Source organism: Pagrus major, chromosome 5 (genome assembly GCF_040436345.1).
Source record: "Pagrus major chromosome 5, Pma_NU_1.0".
Taxonomy (NCBI): domain Eukaryota; kingdom Metazoa; phylum Chordata; class Actinopteri; order Spariformes; family Sparidae; genus Pagrus; species Pagrus major.
The window spans coordinates 30,484,457-30,501,151 of NC_133219.1; the positions used below are offsets into that span (position 1 = coordinate 30,484,457).

Sequence of the window (16,695 nt, forward strand, 5' to 3'; positions counted from 1 at the left end):
AAGTGTGGGAGAAGTCTACAATATGTGTGAATGTAAACAGCTTCTGAATCTTTGACTAGTTCCATAACTCACATACCACTTTGCCATGTAAACATCTTCCCATATGTCCCTTCACTTTTCTGGTGTTGCTTTTATTCCTTCAAGACTATGTTACACATTATTTTATATGGCCTTGTCACTCACTTTGTGGCTTATTTTTATTTTAGCTGGATCCATTGATGTACAAATACATCATTGGGATTTTAAATGAGAGTGGGCACTGGATGTTGTTGGTGAGTTAAAAAAGCATGATGGATATTGTAACTTATCTATTTGGCATTTAATTGAAATAACTTGTATTAATTGAATTTATAAAGGAATATGACTTTGGGTAATGATTAATGAGAGTGACTTAGATTTACATGCAGGTGTTTTCCCTTATTGACCAATAGGTCATGAAACCATCCCAAAAGACTTGCCTCTTCCTTGACCCTCTTGGGGAGAGTGACAAGAAGATGAAGCACTGTCAAGGAGTGACGAGGTAAATTAACATGGATTTTTACATTTTTCTTTTATCATTTACATAAACATAAAGTAATACATATCTGTTATTTAGAGCCTTCATGAGACGTACGGGACTCAATACAACAAGATGGTCCTGCTCAACACTCCCTCACCCTAAACAATCAGACACAACATCATGTGGAGTGTTTGCACTAAAGGTTAAAATATCACTGCAAAGTCAGTCATTTCTTATATTTTATCTGACAATTTAGACCTTATCTGTGAAATGATTCAGTTTTACTAAACCTATAACTCTACAATGCTTTCAGTTCGCTGAGTGCATTCTCAAAGGGCAGAGCATCTCCTTCAGCACAACGGCCAGCAACATTAATGCACTGAGGAAGCACATCGCATCAACTGTTCTGGAAAACAGTGGTATGTTAGGGATATTTGTGACATGCTGAGATATATGTATAGGATATATATATATAACCAATGACATTTTATCAGGAGGTGTGGTCGTGCTCTGATTTTTTCAGATGACCTCAGTAATATCTGCAGAATCTGTGGGGAGGAGGAGGACGACCAAGAAGAGGCAGTTTCCTGGGTAAAGTCATTGTAGGATTTCAAGGAAAAAAAAACCTGGTCACACGTATCTACAGAGAAAATATATGAAAGGCTACCCTAAAAGTAACTTTAGTTATGATGATTATATAAGACTCTTCCTCCTCCATCACACTGACTCTTCATACCTGAGAGTGTCCAGTCTCCAGTCTGGATCCTTCAGTCCAGCCGACAGCAGTTTCTCTCCCGAGTCTCCTGGATGATTGTAGCTCAGGTCCAGCTCTCTCAGATGGGAGGGGTTGGAGCTCAGAGCTGAGGCCAGAGAAGCACAGCCTTCCTCTGTGATCAGACAGCCTGACAGCCTGCAGACACACAGAACAACACACATGGCAGATCATCTGAGGAGACTGATGAGTCAGATACAAGAACAGACTGTCTACAAATAAATTAACACTTCTCCTCATTAACTAATCATCAGTGAACAGAGTCCAGCTGAGGCTGATGTGATGTCATCAGTTCTGCAGGTCTTTGCTCATAAACCAAAGTATTGAACACATTAACATGTTGACCTGATGGTGGCGCTAGATGAAAAGTCAGAGGATCAGCAGAGTTATTACAGTTCATACTGAGGGGAACATGAACGTCTTAACCACATTTAATGCTAACAGGTGCTCATGCGGACGAGAGAGAGGGAGCATACAACATGATAAAATGTTCAGTGTTCAGTGTTTCTCCACTATTCTGTGTAACAGACAACCAGAGTCACAGCTGACTCATATGAACCAGTCTAATGTGGGTTCAATGAGCATCAATAGAAACATTTCCCATTAATCACCTCGACTCTGGCGGCACGCCAAAGTCTAATTTACTCATCCATCGTCTACTAATGATCCAAATATGTTTCAATACTTATAATAACATTAAACATCTCTAATTTTTGTGCTTCAGCAAAACACCAAATAATCTTCTCCATCCACTGAAAAGGTTCCATCCCACTGACCACTCTGAGAATGAAAATGCTTTCCAACGTTAGTCTGCTAATGAGTTTTGTTTTTCTTGAGATGACTTTTGGTCCAGACACATATTAAGAATATTTAAAACTGTCCCTGATAATAATAATTTAACAACAAAAGCAAAAACAAGAGAAAATTATGAAATATTCTTGTGGAAAGTAATTCTCTGAGACTGGACACTACCTCCACAGTAAAGTTATACGGCTTTTGACAATTTAAATGAGCAGACACATTACTACAGGTTAGCTGGCTGTCTACTTATATAAATCAGATTTTAAATGGTCATCAGTTGAATGGGTTAATGAATCCTGACCTGAGACTCTCCAGTGTACAGTCAGGACTCTTCAAACCAACAGACAGCAGCTTCACTCCTGAATCCTCCAGGTTGTTGTTACTCAGGTCCAGCTCTCTCAGACTGGAGGACTGAGAGCTGAGAACTGAGGACAGAGCTTCACAGCTTCTCTCTGACAGGCTACAGCCACTCAGTCTGGAGAGACAACAGCAAGGAAACAAATAATACATTTTCATTCGTATCTCCTGCTGAAAAACAGCAGATAGTATTTATTCATCAATAACTTCTACTTACAGAGCTTTGTTGGAGACTTTGACCACTGGCAGCAGCCTCAGAAGAGCCTCCTCTGAAGCAGAGTATTTCTTCAGGTCAAACACGTCCAGATCTTCTTCTGATGACAATAAGATAAAGACCAGAGCAGACCACTGAGCAGGAGACAGTTTATCTGAGGATAGACATCCTGAACTAAGGGACTGTTGGATCTTCTCCACTAGAGAACGATCATTCAGTTCATTCAGACAGTGGAACAGATTGATGCTTTTCTCTGAAGACAGATTCCCACTAATCTTCTTCCTAATGTATTTGACTGTTGTTCGATTGGTCTTTGAGCGACTTCCTCTCCGTGTCAGCAGACCTCGTAGGAGATTCTGATTGGTCTGCAGTGAAAGACCCAGGAGGAAGCGGAGGAACAAGTCCAGGTGTCCATTTGGACTCTGTAAGGCCTCGTCCACAGCACTCTGGTAGAGGTGTTTCTCTGATTGATGGTAGGTTGTTTGTTCTTCTGCCAGCAGATTGACTCCAGAGTTGATGAATGTCAGCTGGACATGAAGAGCAGCCAGAAACTCCTGAACACTAAGATGGACGAAGCAGAACACCTTGTCCTGGTACAGTCCACTCTCCTCTTTAAAGATCCGTGTGAACACTCCTGAATACACTGAGGCTGTTCTGATATCGATGCCACACTCTGTCAGGTCTGATTCATAGAAGATCAGGTTTCCTTTCTGCAGCTGATCAAAAGCCAGTTTTCCCAGAGACTCAATCATCTTCCTGCTCTCTGGAGTCCAGTGTGGATCTGTCTCAGCTCCTCCATCATACTTCAAGTTCTTCAGTTTTAAGTGAACCACCAGGAAGTGGATGTACATCTCAGTCAGGGTCTTGGGCAGTTCTCCTCCCTCCCTGGTCTTCAACGCATCATCCAGAACTGTAGCAGTGATCCAGCAGAAGACTGGGATGTGGCACATGATGTGGAGGCTTCGTGAGGTCTTGATGTGGGAGATGATTTTGCTGGCCTGCTCCTCATTTCTGAATCTCTTCCTGAAGTACTCCTCCTTCTGTGGGTCAGTGAACCCTCTGACCTCTGTCACCATGTCAACACACCCAGGAGGGATCTGATTGGCTGCTGCAGGTCGTGTGGTTATCCAGAGGCGAGCAGAGGGAAGCAGTTTCCCCCTGATGAGGTTTGTCAGCAGCACATCCACTGAGGTGGACTCTGTAACATCGGTCAGGATCTCAGTGTTGCGGAAGTCCAAAGGAAGTCGACACTCATCCAGACCATCAAAGATGAACACAACCTGGAACTCGTCAAACCTGCAGACTTCTTTGGTTTCAGTGAAGAAGTAATGAACAAGTTCCACCAAACTGAACTTTTTCTCTTTCAGCACATTCAGCTCTCTGAAGGTGAATGGAAATGTGAACTGTATGTCCTGGTTGGCTTTATCTTCAGCCCAGTCCAGAGTGAACTTCTGTGTTAAGACTGTTTTCCCGATGCCAGCCACTCCCTTTGTCATCACTGTTCTGATTGGTTCATTTCTTCCAGGTGAGGCTTTAAAGACGTCTTCTTGTCTGATTTTTGTTTCTGGTCTGTCTGGTTTCCTGGATGCTGTTTCAATCTGTCTGACCTCATGTTCATCATTGACCTCTGCAGTCCCTCCCTCTGTGATGTAGAGCTCTGTGTAGATCTGATTCAGAAGGGTTGGGTTTCCTGCTTTAGCGATCCCCTCAAACACACACTGGAACTTCTTCTGAAGGTTAGATTTAAGTTTATGTCGACAAACTGGAGCAAGATGTCCTGATTGAGCAAAAGACAAATAAGATCAATTAATAAATTATAGATTAAATTTTCAACATTTCACTTCCTCAAAGAATTAATATATAAAGATATTTTTTGTCCATCTGTTTAGATGTCAGTAAAAGTCTCATTGATCCAACATGTTAAATCTTTAGAGAAATCCTCTTACTGCTCTGCAGACAGTCAGCCAGATCCTCCTGCTTCATTCTCCTCAGGAAGTTCAGTGTGATCTTCAGAAAGGCCTCTCTGCTGCTCCTCTTCTTTTCTTCATCCTCACCATCCAACACCTCCTCATCCTCACTCTGACTCTCTAAGCCTTCTGGGTAATCTGAACTCAGAGCCTTCTGGATCTTCTTCAGCTCGTTTTTCACAAAAGTGAGAATATTGTCCTCCAGCAGCTGGAACAGAATATTATATGAATGAGACAATTAAACTAGAATCATGAAACCAAACATCAGATTCATGTTGGACAGACTGACAACCCACTCGTGTATTAAGCAGAATGGAGATTATTATGAACACAACAGATGTAAAAGTAGTTTTGAACCCAGATTACAAAAAAGTTAGGCTGTTGTGTTAAACATATATAAAACAGAATGCAACTATTTCAATGTATTTTATGTTGAGTAGGAGTCTCATCAACCTAATACATTTTTGCAAATGTATGCTTATTCTAAATTTGATGGCAGCAACAGGTAACAAGTTATGACAGGGGCGACTAAAGACTGGAAAGTTGCTGCAAAGTGCTCCTAAAACACCTGATTGGATCATTCCACAACAGGTAATAGGCCACTGTATCATGACTCGGTATAAAAAGGGCATCCACGAAAGGCTCTGTTATCAAACTGGAGGAGGAGGCCTTTTGGGCTTGGTTGGTTCAGGAGTCTCCTGAAGCAGCTGGGAAAAATCTCAGTTGTGGGAGGAGTTCAGGGAGGCTATGGAGAAGTACTTTCAGTTGGCCCCAAGGAAGATCTGATAAACCATCTGGCGACTCAGAGATGTAAAGCTGAGAATGAGAACTTTGAAGGAATTGCGTCTATGCTTTTTGCAGATGATGTGGTTCTGCTGGCTTGTTTGGTCCGTGACCTCCAGCAGAGTTTGAACTGGTTGGGACGAGGTTCTGCAACTCATGACCATCACCTATGGTCATGAGTTGTGGGTGGTGACGGAAAGAATAAGATCGCAGATACAAGTGGCCAATGAGTAGTAGAGCCGCTGCTCCTTCACTTTGAAAGGAGCCAGCTGAGGTGGTTCAAGCATCTGATCAGGATCCTCCTGGGTGCCTCCCTCTGAAAGTTTCCCAGGCAGGAGGAGACCCCAGGAAAGACCCAGAACTCGCTAGAGGATTATATATCTGCTCTGATCTGGGAATGACTCGGGATCCCCAGGAGGAGCTGAGTTACTGAGTTACTGGGAGAAGGACTAAGAAGGAACCTACTTAGCCTGCTGCCACCCAACCCTGGAAAAGTGGACACAGATGGATGGATGCATTCTGTTTTATCTACCTTTTTACTCAGTGTCCTACCTTTGTCTGGAATCAGGGTTCTACATGTACATACCATAAATATTGAGTCCAGGTGTGTTTGATGTTGCTGAGCAGACTGACCACTGGGAACCTCTGAGTTCTCCTGCTCGACTCTGTGGAGGAATCATGAAGAATTACTAGAGATGCAAAGATTGAACAGCCAGGGATCAGAATCAGCCAGTGTTTATCATGACAGGCTATGACCGATGACCGGTTGATCAGTGTCAGATATATCTGATTCTGTACCGGTCACATTTACACACATGCCTCATGTTCAATGGATCAGATATATTTCTCTGTTATGATTTAAAACATTTACTTTTATTTTAACATTTACTGAACTTTTTTGGACAGATCTACATGGTCAGTAAATAAAATTATCTGTTACGGCCTGTCAAGTTCTGTGGTGGACTTGTGTGTTTTTGGTGTCTGTTTTTGTTTGTTGTGCTTGCAGAGGTGCAGTGAGAGGCTGGGCGGAGTTTCACATCACCGGAGCTGCGGACGCACACACACACCTGCAGCAGGTTGGCAATAAGTGCCTGCTTTAAAGCCTTGGTCTTCACGCTACCTGCTGCCAGATGATTTTGTCACATCGACGTGGTATATGGCTCCAGGTAGTCGCTTCACTAAGCCTCTTGTCGGTGTATTATATGTCTACTGGAGACCTGATTATCTTTTGTGCTTCCTCCAGCATTCACCAACTATCCCAGCTACCAGTGGCTCCGCATCCCGCAACCCAGCTCTCAGCACCTCTGCAGCCGGCTCAACCTGAGCCTCCACACGCCACCTGGTCCACCAGCGCCACAGTGAGCAACCTCTCCTCCAACGCCTCTCCCCTCTCTGACAGACTCTCCAGCCAGAGTTTTGCTACATCTTGCCCTGCATATTCCATTGTTGAATTTTCAATAACTCAACTGCACTCAACTTGTGCCTCGCTGTCCGCTTTTGGGTCCTGCCCCGCACCACAAAGCGTAACATTATCACTCGAAAATGGCAGAGTGGGGGAGGAAAAATAAGATAAATACAGGAGAGTCAGGCGCCCCAGAAACTGTTCCAGGTCTTTGAAGGTTATCTCGCTGTCTGAGAGAAGACGGAGAAAGAAAGCTGCTGCCAGAGAAATTAATTAAAAGTCTCTGTTAATGTTACGTTACTACGACCATCTTCTTGTTCTCCTCACAGAAGAGTTGTTCCACACTGTGAAAAGCTGGTTAGCAGCTACGAGTCAGGATAATCATCCAATTAAAATAGTGATTCTGAGCTGTGAAGCTGGAAGTGACCAGTGGAAACACTGAAAACTCAAATATGATGGTGTGGTAATCTGACATATTGGGCTATGATACTTGAATATATCAAACATATTCAATAAATCACCATAAGTCAAAGTGTTGCTGACAACATTGAATCAGATGGTTTCCCCTGACATTAACGTGTTGATGGTACTGCTGAATCAACAGTTCAGTCTGAGTTCTGTACAGATTTCAGTTTACTGTGTTGGTTCAGCAGCTTGTCTGGTTTGGGCCGTTCAGCTCTTGTTGACCTCTATAATACTGTGGACAGCAATGCACAGCTCACACAAGCTAATACGATGCTACTTGTTCAGCACAAACTGGTGAGTCACAATAAACTTGCAGCAGGTGAAGTGAGTGACACATGATGAAAACCAGAGAGAAACCCAGAGAGAAGTGGATCAAACAAACCTGAGGGTGATTTCACACTGAACTGTGTCAAATGAAGGACACAACTTCTTCTCTGAGCTACATGTTAGCAAACAGGAACAAGTTGGTCTGGTTGTTTCTGTCACACAATAAAATGTATTTTTCTCTTTTAGCTTGTTTGACACGCCACACATGTTTGAGCTGAGGTAAAGGTGTGCACTGTCTCCTCTTTGAGCTCGGGCAGGAAATAGTGATCCATAACATTCTTCTCTGCATCGACAGACTCCTTCAAATCAACACTGGAAAATGATGATTTGATGGAGGAACTCTGTGGAATCAGGGTTAGCCTTCGTTAGCAGATAGCATCTGTTAGCCTCGGTGAAATGTGTTTTATACTCATGCAGTCATCAGACAACAGTCAGAACGAGTGTGTGGAGGAAAAGTTCAACTGGAGAGCAGAGCTGCAGACTGGTTATACTGGGCAGCTTTCAGATGTGACAATATAAATGTGAGTGAAGAAGAACGACGCTGAAAACAAACTGACAGGTTTAAAAAACTTCTCTGGATAATTAACAGTTAAAACATGAAGCAGTCACATTTTAATGATATTAACAGCTTACCTCTGTGCAGCAGAGGCCTGTTCTCCTTTAAAGTCAATGAAGCGATCGATCGACCAGTCACTCTTAAAGGACACACAGCTGGGCTCAGGTCCAGGTCCAGGTCCAGGTCCAGGTCCAGGTCCAGGTCCAGGTCCAGGTCCAGGTCCAGCAGAGTCTGGTCTCCTATAGATGCTGTTAGACAGAGAGGAAGACCACCAGGGATTGAAACTCTCTTTTTATTCTTCAGACACAGAAGCTGCTGGAGAAACTAGCAGCTATCAACAAGAAAAGGATCAACACACCAGAGTTCAGTAAAACATGAAGCTGAATGATTTCAGTCTGTGGATCATCGCTTCATTTTCTCATCAAATATTGAACCAAACCAGAACAAAGTCACTGATTTACTGAATCCTGTCAAACAAGAGGTAAAAAAACAGTCCTTCAAGACACACAGCTGGTTCAGAACCAGGTTCTAGTTCCAGTTCAGCAGAATCTGGGGTCTCGTTTATAAAAGTTGTGTACTTACGTCACGGGGCTGAAAAAGGCGTACGCCACTTTCTACACAGAACTTGTGATGTGTAAAAACAAAGCTGAAGGAAGAGCTGAGTGAACTAAACTGTAAGTTAACTCTGACCCATGCCTACACACATTTTGAAGACGAGGAAAACTTCAAATGACAGACTGTGAGCTGGTGAATTGTAGCCACAGAGTAGAAATTAAATTTGAGCCTCTCACACATTTAATTTCCCGTCAGAACGATGCTGAAAACAAACTGATATATATATGTTTGACACGCCACACATATAGATATATAAGGTGATATTAACAGCTTACCTCTGTGCAGCAGAGGGCTGTTCTCCTTTAAAGTCAATGAAGCGATCGATTGACTGGTCACTCTTAAAGGACACACAGCTGGGCTCAGGTCCAGGTCCAGGTCCAGGCCCAGGTCCAGGTCCAGCAGAGTCTGGTCTCTGCTGTTCTGGGCTTTAACACAACACACACAGAGCTTTGAGTGTGAATAATGATGGTGGAGTGATGTGAGTGGTGGACAGGTAGAGATGGTGGTCTCACCTCTGAGCTTCATGCTCCCCACACAGACTGGTTTTAGAGGGAGGGACTCTCTCCTCTCTGTCCTCACACTGATTCATGCTGCTCAGCTCACACACACTGTCGTCTGCAGAGGAAACACAGATCATTCATCTGCACATCAGCTCAATATTAGATACAGTCACGGTCAAAAGTTTCCATCACTCATAAAGAACATGTTCATCATGTCAGTGTTCAGTTGATTCCTACAGCTCTCATGTTTCTGTGATCAATGAGTGCAACACAAACTACTTTGTCACAAAAACATTCATGAAGTTTGGTTCAGTCATTTCATTTATTATAGGTCTTCTGAACATGAGGTCATAAATATACAGACAGGAAGTTGAACAATCAGTTCAGGTGATTATAGAAAGTTGTGAATCAAATGTTCTTTGTAGCATCTTAACTTCTTCTGACTGATTCTGATTGATCACAGCTGATCACTTTAACAGGACTTGTTTGATACAGCCACCAGACTCAGACACAAACACTACAATGGGAAAGTGTAAGGAGCTCAGCATTGATCTGAAAGAGCTCATTATTGATCTGAACAAGTCAGGAAAGTCACTTGGAGCCATTTAAATGCAGTTACAGGGCCCAAGATCAAGTGTACAACAAACTACCACCTGCTGCTGAGAGAAAACTGACTTGAACCCCATCGAGAACATGTGGACTGTGCTGGACAAACAAGTCTGAGCCAGGAAGACAACTCATTTAGTTCAACTTCACCGATTCTGTCAAGAGGAGCGGTTAAAAACTCATCCAGAGGACCAGAAGCTTGTGGATGGAGATCAAAAGCAGCTGACTGAGGTGAAAATGGCCAAGAGACATTTAACCAAATAATAGAATGACTGTCTGTATATTTATGACCTCATGTTCAGAAGACATATTTATTTATTTTTTCCTTATGTGTGTGTATGTATAAATATAATTATATTCATTATTTGACTGAGCATGTTGTGTTATTGAGGATGGAAGGAGGTTTATATGTGCGTCTGTTCTGTTCATTCAACGGACAAAAACACAATAAATATATTGTTGAAAAAAAAAAGTCAGTCATCCAAACCCAGTGGTGTTTAGTTTAACATACACACAAATACACACAAAGCAAACTGTAGGGAGACCAACTCACTGAAGAGTGAATGAATGAATGTTTGGCTTTTATGTTTGAAAGTGACTGAAATGAGAAAAACTACTAGAAGCAGACATGTTGTGGACGAGCAGCACAGTTTATCATCTGAATGTTCGCAGCTCAAAGCGTGTTGATGAGCGAGACGCCAAATACATCAAGAAAACAAAATGGTGGAACAGAAGGAGCTGTTCACCCTGAAGGACTTCTGCTCTGTCCTCACTCTGTCTGCATCACACAGAAACTCTGGATCACACTCTGGATACAGTCCTACTGGATCAGAGTTGACTGACAGGAACACTGAGACCAGCTGTGAACCTCACTGACCACCAGGGGGAGCTCAGTAGCTGCTGTTGAAACACACAGTCAACCCTGGTTCAAGCTACACCTCCACCCTCTGATCAGTTACTGAGCCCTCCCAGACTTCAGTCACACTGTGATGTGTTCAGGTGCTCACCGTTATCAGGTGAAGATGGTCACACTGCTGGTCCACAGGGTCCAGATGAGGACTTCAGCTGTTGCTGTGGATTCTGGGGATGAGCAGTGAAAGTAGCTGTAAATGGTGCGACACTTGCTCTGGATAACAGTCGTGCACTTCCTGTGTGTGTTGTGTCTGCCCCCATCAAATACACAAAATGAAAAAGAAATGAACATACAGCATGACATATGTCAAAGAGTTGAACCTGTGATCCATCTCAGAGTTTGGGCCCTGAACTGTATTTGTACCAACAATGTCTGTGATGGTTCTCCTGCTTCAGACAGTCTACAGAGGAATACTGTAATGTACAGTATATATATATAATATAAATAATAAAGCCTGAACGCGGCTCATATTACTGTGACATGAAGCACTCAGCTGATCGTCCTCACACTCACAGACGCTCTGATGTTGAATTAGATTGAAGAAGCTTCTTCTGTCTGTCTGTCTGCAGAGAACTTACAAATACAGACGATTAGAGTTGTGTTCCTCTTCAACCTGTTTACTCACCATGCTATCATAGATGATAAAAGTTGTTTTTAATCATTAACAGAGTCAAAAGGATCATTTGATCTCTGAGAGCACTTTGACCAGCAGGGACCTCAATAAACATGAAATATGAGCATCAATAAAACAACTGAAGAGTCAAAGTCCAAACTGAAGTCGAGTGTCAGACTTCAATCTAACGACTGCGTCTGTTTGATAGACTCAAAGGTTCATTATGAGTCTGTGACGAGTTCAAGGGACAGAGCAGAAAAACAGTCATCAGAGCGTCACTAACAATCAATATGTTGACGAGTAAAACAGCCTCAAATGTGAAGAGTTGAGTGTTAAAGCTTCTCATGGTGGTGAGGAGACAGACACCTGAGGGACAGAGACAGAGAGACAGAGACATCAGAGACTGTAATGATTCACTTACTCACTTTCTTCCCATGAACTTCATCAGTCTGTCTGAACCAGGTCTGAGTCAGGACAGTTGTCTTCTGATCTGTGTGGGACAATCTGCTGCATCAGGATCAGGTCCTCTGCTCCTTCACCAGTCCTCTGTGTCTGCAGCTGCCGTCACTGCTCACACTTTAGTACAGCAGTCTGTAGCTGCAGCTCATTGATCAGCTGCTGGACCTTTATGACTTTATATGATCGCTGCTAAAGATGAACCTCAGCAGCCGGAGCAGAGTCCTCACATCTCACTAACTTCATACCAACACATGAATGCACCCATGAATGAAAGGACAAGCCGGGAAATGTTCTGGCCCTGTTTGTCCCGACAGAACCAGGTGTTGTATCTGAGAGCTCAGGACGTCTGCAGCAGTGTTTGTGGCCACTGAACAGCAGCTGCTTTAACAACCAGACCAGGTGTTTTGTGCTTCAACCTGAAACTTTGTGACGAGACAAATATCTACTGACTGTGTCCGCCAGCACCAGAACCACCAGCACCAGTACCAGCACCAGTACCAGCACCACCAGAACCAGTACCAGCACCAGTACCAGCACCACCAGTACCAGCACCAGCAGATGATGGTAGTACTACTTTAACTGTAGTATTTGATGGTAGTTTGTATTATTAGCTCATTAATATTGTAAATATCAAAGTGTCACTTTGAATTTCTTCTATAAAACTACACAGAGCTGCTTTAAGATGTTCATTAAAACAAATGCAGAATCAGATCATACAAGACATTTGAAGATGAAAACAGACTTTTTGTCTCCGATACAAAGAATATAAAACTCTTTGTCACTTTGTTTGTGCAGAAATATTTCATTAAAGCAGGTAAAGAAAGTGTTCACATCAGTCACACAGGACACATTTAAACACATTAAAGGAAAACAGCAGGAGCAGGTAGTGAATCAGGCCTGACTCCAGAAAGTGTCCGTCCTTACATCCTCTGATAAACATGTCTGAAGGCCACAGGGACAAACGTCTTCCCGTAGGCCTCCGTGTTTTCCTCCCGCGTAGCTGCTCCGATTGGACGGCCACATTCCAGCTCCACCTGTTGGGGAACTTACCTGGTGATCATGTGGGTTTGATTGGAGCAGAGCAGAGACGCTGCCCCCTGCAGGCTGCTCTGAGTCACTGGCTTCACACTGACTTCAGTCTAATACAACAGGTGGAGATCAAAGTACAGTGGTGAGTGTTGTTCTATCAGTTATCATGTGCTGGAGTTTTATTAGAGTTCACACACAAGAATTCAACCAGCTGCAGCTTCATTAACATTCAGACACATTCAGTAAATGTAAAGAGAGCAGGTCTGTCTCAGTCTGTGCTCTGGGATTTAGTCCTACACTATGTGGACAAAAGTATGTGGACAGCTCTTCATTCATCTCTATTTACTTTATATAGTACTTTATACTCAAACAGCTGCTTCACAAACACACATATGTACTGAAGTGCTTCATGCAGCATTAATAGGGAGTTTTGGGTTAAATTTGGCTGTCAATAATAATTAATGATTATCAGGGATAATTATTAATTATGATAAATAATAAGATCCAATTTTCATTCGATCACCTCGGGGCACCACCCTTGAAGAAGGGAAAAGAGCCAATTCACCAAATCAGTCTCAGAAAAAGGTACTAAACTGTTAGTTTGTAACTCTCATTAATAATTAATTAAAAACTACAACCAAAATGACCATAACAGCTGTAACGGTCGAAGCATTTTGGATCCTTGACAGAGTCGAGGTTGGCAACATTCACTCTTGTACAATATTAAATAGACAGCATGAAGGTTCAAAAGTCTTTTATTTAACACAAACTGTGTGTGTGTGTGTGTGTGTGTGTGTGTGTGTGTGTATGTGTGTGTGTGTGTGTGTGTGTGAACAGATGTGAGGGCGACAGGTCAAGGAGCAGATGTTCATACGTGGAGTAGAAGATCTTCAAGCTCAAAGGATTGCACATGAGCAGGTCAGCATCTACAGTAGAACATTACTGGTGCTGTTTCCTGATAAACACCTACAACTGTTTGTGTTTGTACAGTATATTGATCATGTAACTGGACACACAATAATCAGAATCACAGTTTTTCACCATTTGAATTTGTGTTTTGGTGCATAACAATAAACACAGTCAGTAGAAACATGTAAAGAAAGATAAAGGGCTGCTACTTCAAAACAATGTTATATAAACTGGACATCTGTCCAGTTTTGTCCAGGACTGTCTAAAGTATGGACCATTGAAAGTGTAAATGTTCACAGTATGCTGAGGACAGTCGAGCTCTGCTCCATAAAAATATCTCATCATGTTGCTCATCTGTTGCTTTACAGGCAGAATTTTACAATCTATCATTATAATATTTTACAAAGGAAAGGCTTTGATGCTTCCTCTTTTTTGGGATTGGAGAGATTTATTAGAGAGAGATGAGAGTGTGTTGGCAACGATGTAGAACGTTGATATTTACCAATAATGTAAAATGATATTTCTAGCTGTTTCAGTATTGAGGTACAGTCAGACTACATTCATCACTTTGCATGGACATACTAACCTAACAAAGCTGTTATTGTGAATCAGGTGAGGGTTTCCCGTCTCACTCACCTGCACAGCAGCAGAGGGCAGAGAGAGAGAGACGCTGTCACAAGAGACCTGATCACACAACAAATGACTGTAGAGACATTTTCTACATTTCCTCTGATGAGCTGTTGCTCTCTGCTGCTCTGTCTTGTCGGTCTGTCAGTGACATCTCACGCTGTGGCGTTATCAATGATGATGTTTTGTCACTGCGTCAGAAAATGGATGTGGCTTGAGAGCTTGTAAAAAGTAGCAGTTAAGTCTCTGGTCAATGCGTGGGAGTCGGCAGTCTGGACAGTTATCATGCAGTTTAGCTACAGTAGCTACATATGAAAGTGTATAAAGAAGTGTGTGCAGTCATTACAGTAAGTACTTAGTAATGAACATTTATAACATTTTGAAGACATTATTTTAAGCTCAGCGTTCTTCATCATTTTACACATAATAACGGTTAATTGTCGTGTTGTTGTGAAAATTGATAATATATAAGAAAAAGTGAGCTGTTTTATTTTGGATGATTAAAAACCCACTTCAGATCACAACCCTGGCTCCATTAGACAGCAGGGATTTTCTATTCATCCAGTGCCCAATAAAATTCAGATTTTAATGATAGAGGTGAATTTGAAAAGTGTCAGCTGAACACCATGAATCGTTATGGTGCATTACAACATAAATCATTAAAGTGTCAAGGTAAACTCAGGCAGGTAAACTGCAGTGTGGGAGTCAGATACTGAGAGTCTTTGAGAAAGAGTCATTTATTGATGAACATGCAACAATATATATATATATAATAATATAACAGAGAGAAACCCTTTAATTATGTCATAAGGTCATATGGTCCTCTCACAAACCATGGATGCACAACATCTTCATCTTCACTGATCTTCACTGAGAGATGAACAAATGTTTCTCAGAGATCAACAAAGTGTTTGTTTTAGTTAAGGTGGTTTTTCTTTTCTTTTCTTTCACTTGAATTCCTCCAGATGTCCATCGTGCCCATTTCTTCTGAGGACAGCTTTACTCATTTTGACGTGTGTTTTTCATTTCCTTTTAAACTGGTTGTATAGACAGTGGTTCATGACTATGTTGAAGTCCCCCCACAAATTAAAATTCCTTCTGGTTCTGTTGCTGTAACATTAAATAAGGATTTGAAGAAGTGCTTGTTGCTTTCTGGAGGTGCATGTACATTTATCAACGTGACAGGTTCAGTCTCCAGTTTTCCCTTGACTAGTACACATCTTCCCTCTTTATCCTTCATTTCCTTTTCACTAACAAATGTAGTTGTATTTGTCAGTATTTGAAATATATACATTTTCATATATGGATGTCACTGATGTATCAATACGTTTATTGATTGATATTCTGTATATTTTGAGTATATATTTCTTTTTGAACAGTCGATTCCCTGTGACTGGTGTAACAGAGTTAAAATGCACTTCATTCATTCTGATTTCCATTTTGTATTTGTGAATTGTATTAATCATTAATGACTCTGATGAGTATGGGTGTTTTGATCTCATTGAGTTACTTTAATTTAACATTATTTTATGAATGTTTCCTGTGTCATTACTTGCCACACGTCATCTTTTCTGAACCTCCTCAGCTTCCGTTGTCCCGACTGACCCTCACAGTGCCGCCTTGCATTGCTCGGGGTGAGTTGTGTGGAAAAATGCTGCTATTGAACATTTATCTATTCTTTTCCCCTCTGATATATAGAGACACATTAGTTTACTATTGGACGGTGCACCAACCATTACTAAATGCACCAACAGTGAACTTTTCCACTGTCCTTACTGTAAATATGTGGGTGCAAAACATATGGTTGACAACCATATAAAAGGCCATTCCTCACTAAAACACAAAGGTGCGTATCTTACATATTACACAAATGAATGAATTAGTATTTTTTCACAAATATGAATCTTGTTCCCTTCATTCCTCTCTTACAGAATTCACAATGATCAAGTGTGGCTTAAGTTGTCGGACGACAGCACATTTTCATTGCTGCTACTGTGCAGCAACAATTATAAATAGATTGCACTTCATAAGGCATTTACAAATACACCAGGAGGAGGAGCATGCTGCAGCCCCCAAAGAAACAACAAAGGCCCCCACACAGCACCCATTGGCCCCCGCTCAGCATCCAGAGGCCCCCACACAGCACCCATTGGCCCCCGCTCAGCATCCAGAGGCCCCCACACAGCACCCATTGGCCCCCGCTCAGCATAAATTCACTTGTCCTCACTGCAAGGTGAAGTTAAACAAAAAAAAATTCAAAACACACTGCAAGAGGAAGCAT

General features: G+C 42.1%; 1 protein-coding gene across 1 annotated transcript in view; it reads right to left on the minus strand.

Moving 5' to 3' along the window:
- Window positions 1-11,898, minus strand: part of LOC140996597 (uncharacterized) — a 95,943-nt gene extending 84,045 nt beyond the window's left edge. The window contains exons 1-10 of the mRNA XM_073467033.1: window positions 11,816-11,898; window positions 10,872-10,944; window positions 9,271-9,373; window positions 9,034-9,183; window positions 8,221-8,391; window positions 5,980-6,058; window positions 4,590-4,818; window positions 2,647-4,420; window positions 2,374-2,547; window positions 1,236-1,409 (exon numbers count right to left, since the gene is read on the minus strand). Coding sequence (XP_073323134.1) covers window positions 1,236-1,409; window positions 2,374-2,547; window positions 2,647-4,420; window positions 4,590-4,818; window positions 5,980-6,058; window positions 8,221-8,391; window positions 9,034-9,183; window positions 9,271-9,347 — 2,828 coding nt within the window. The 5' untranslated portion in view covers window positions 9,348-9,373; window positions 10,872-10,944; window positions 11,816-11,898. The remainder of the gene's footprint in view (window positions 1-1,235; window positions 1,410-2,373; window positions 2,548-2,646; window positions 4,421-4,589; window positions 4,819-5,979; window positions 6,059-8,220; window positions 8,392-9,033; window positions 9,184-9,270; window positions 9,374-10,871; window positions 10,945-11,815) is intronic.
- Between the last annotated feature and the right edge of the window lie 4,797 nt (window positions 11,899-16,695).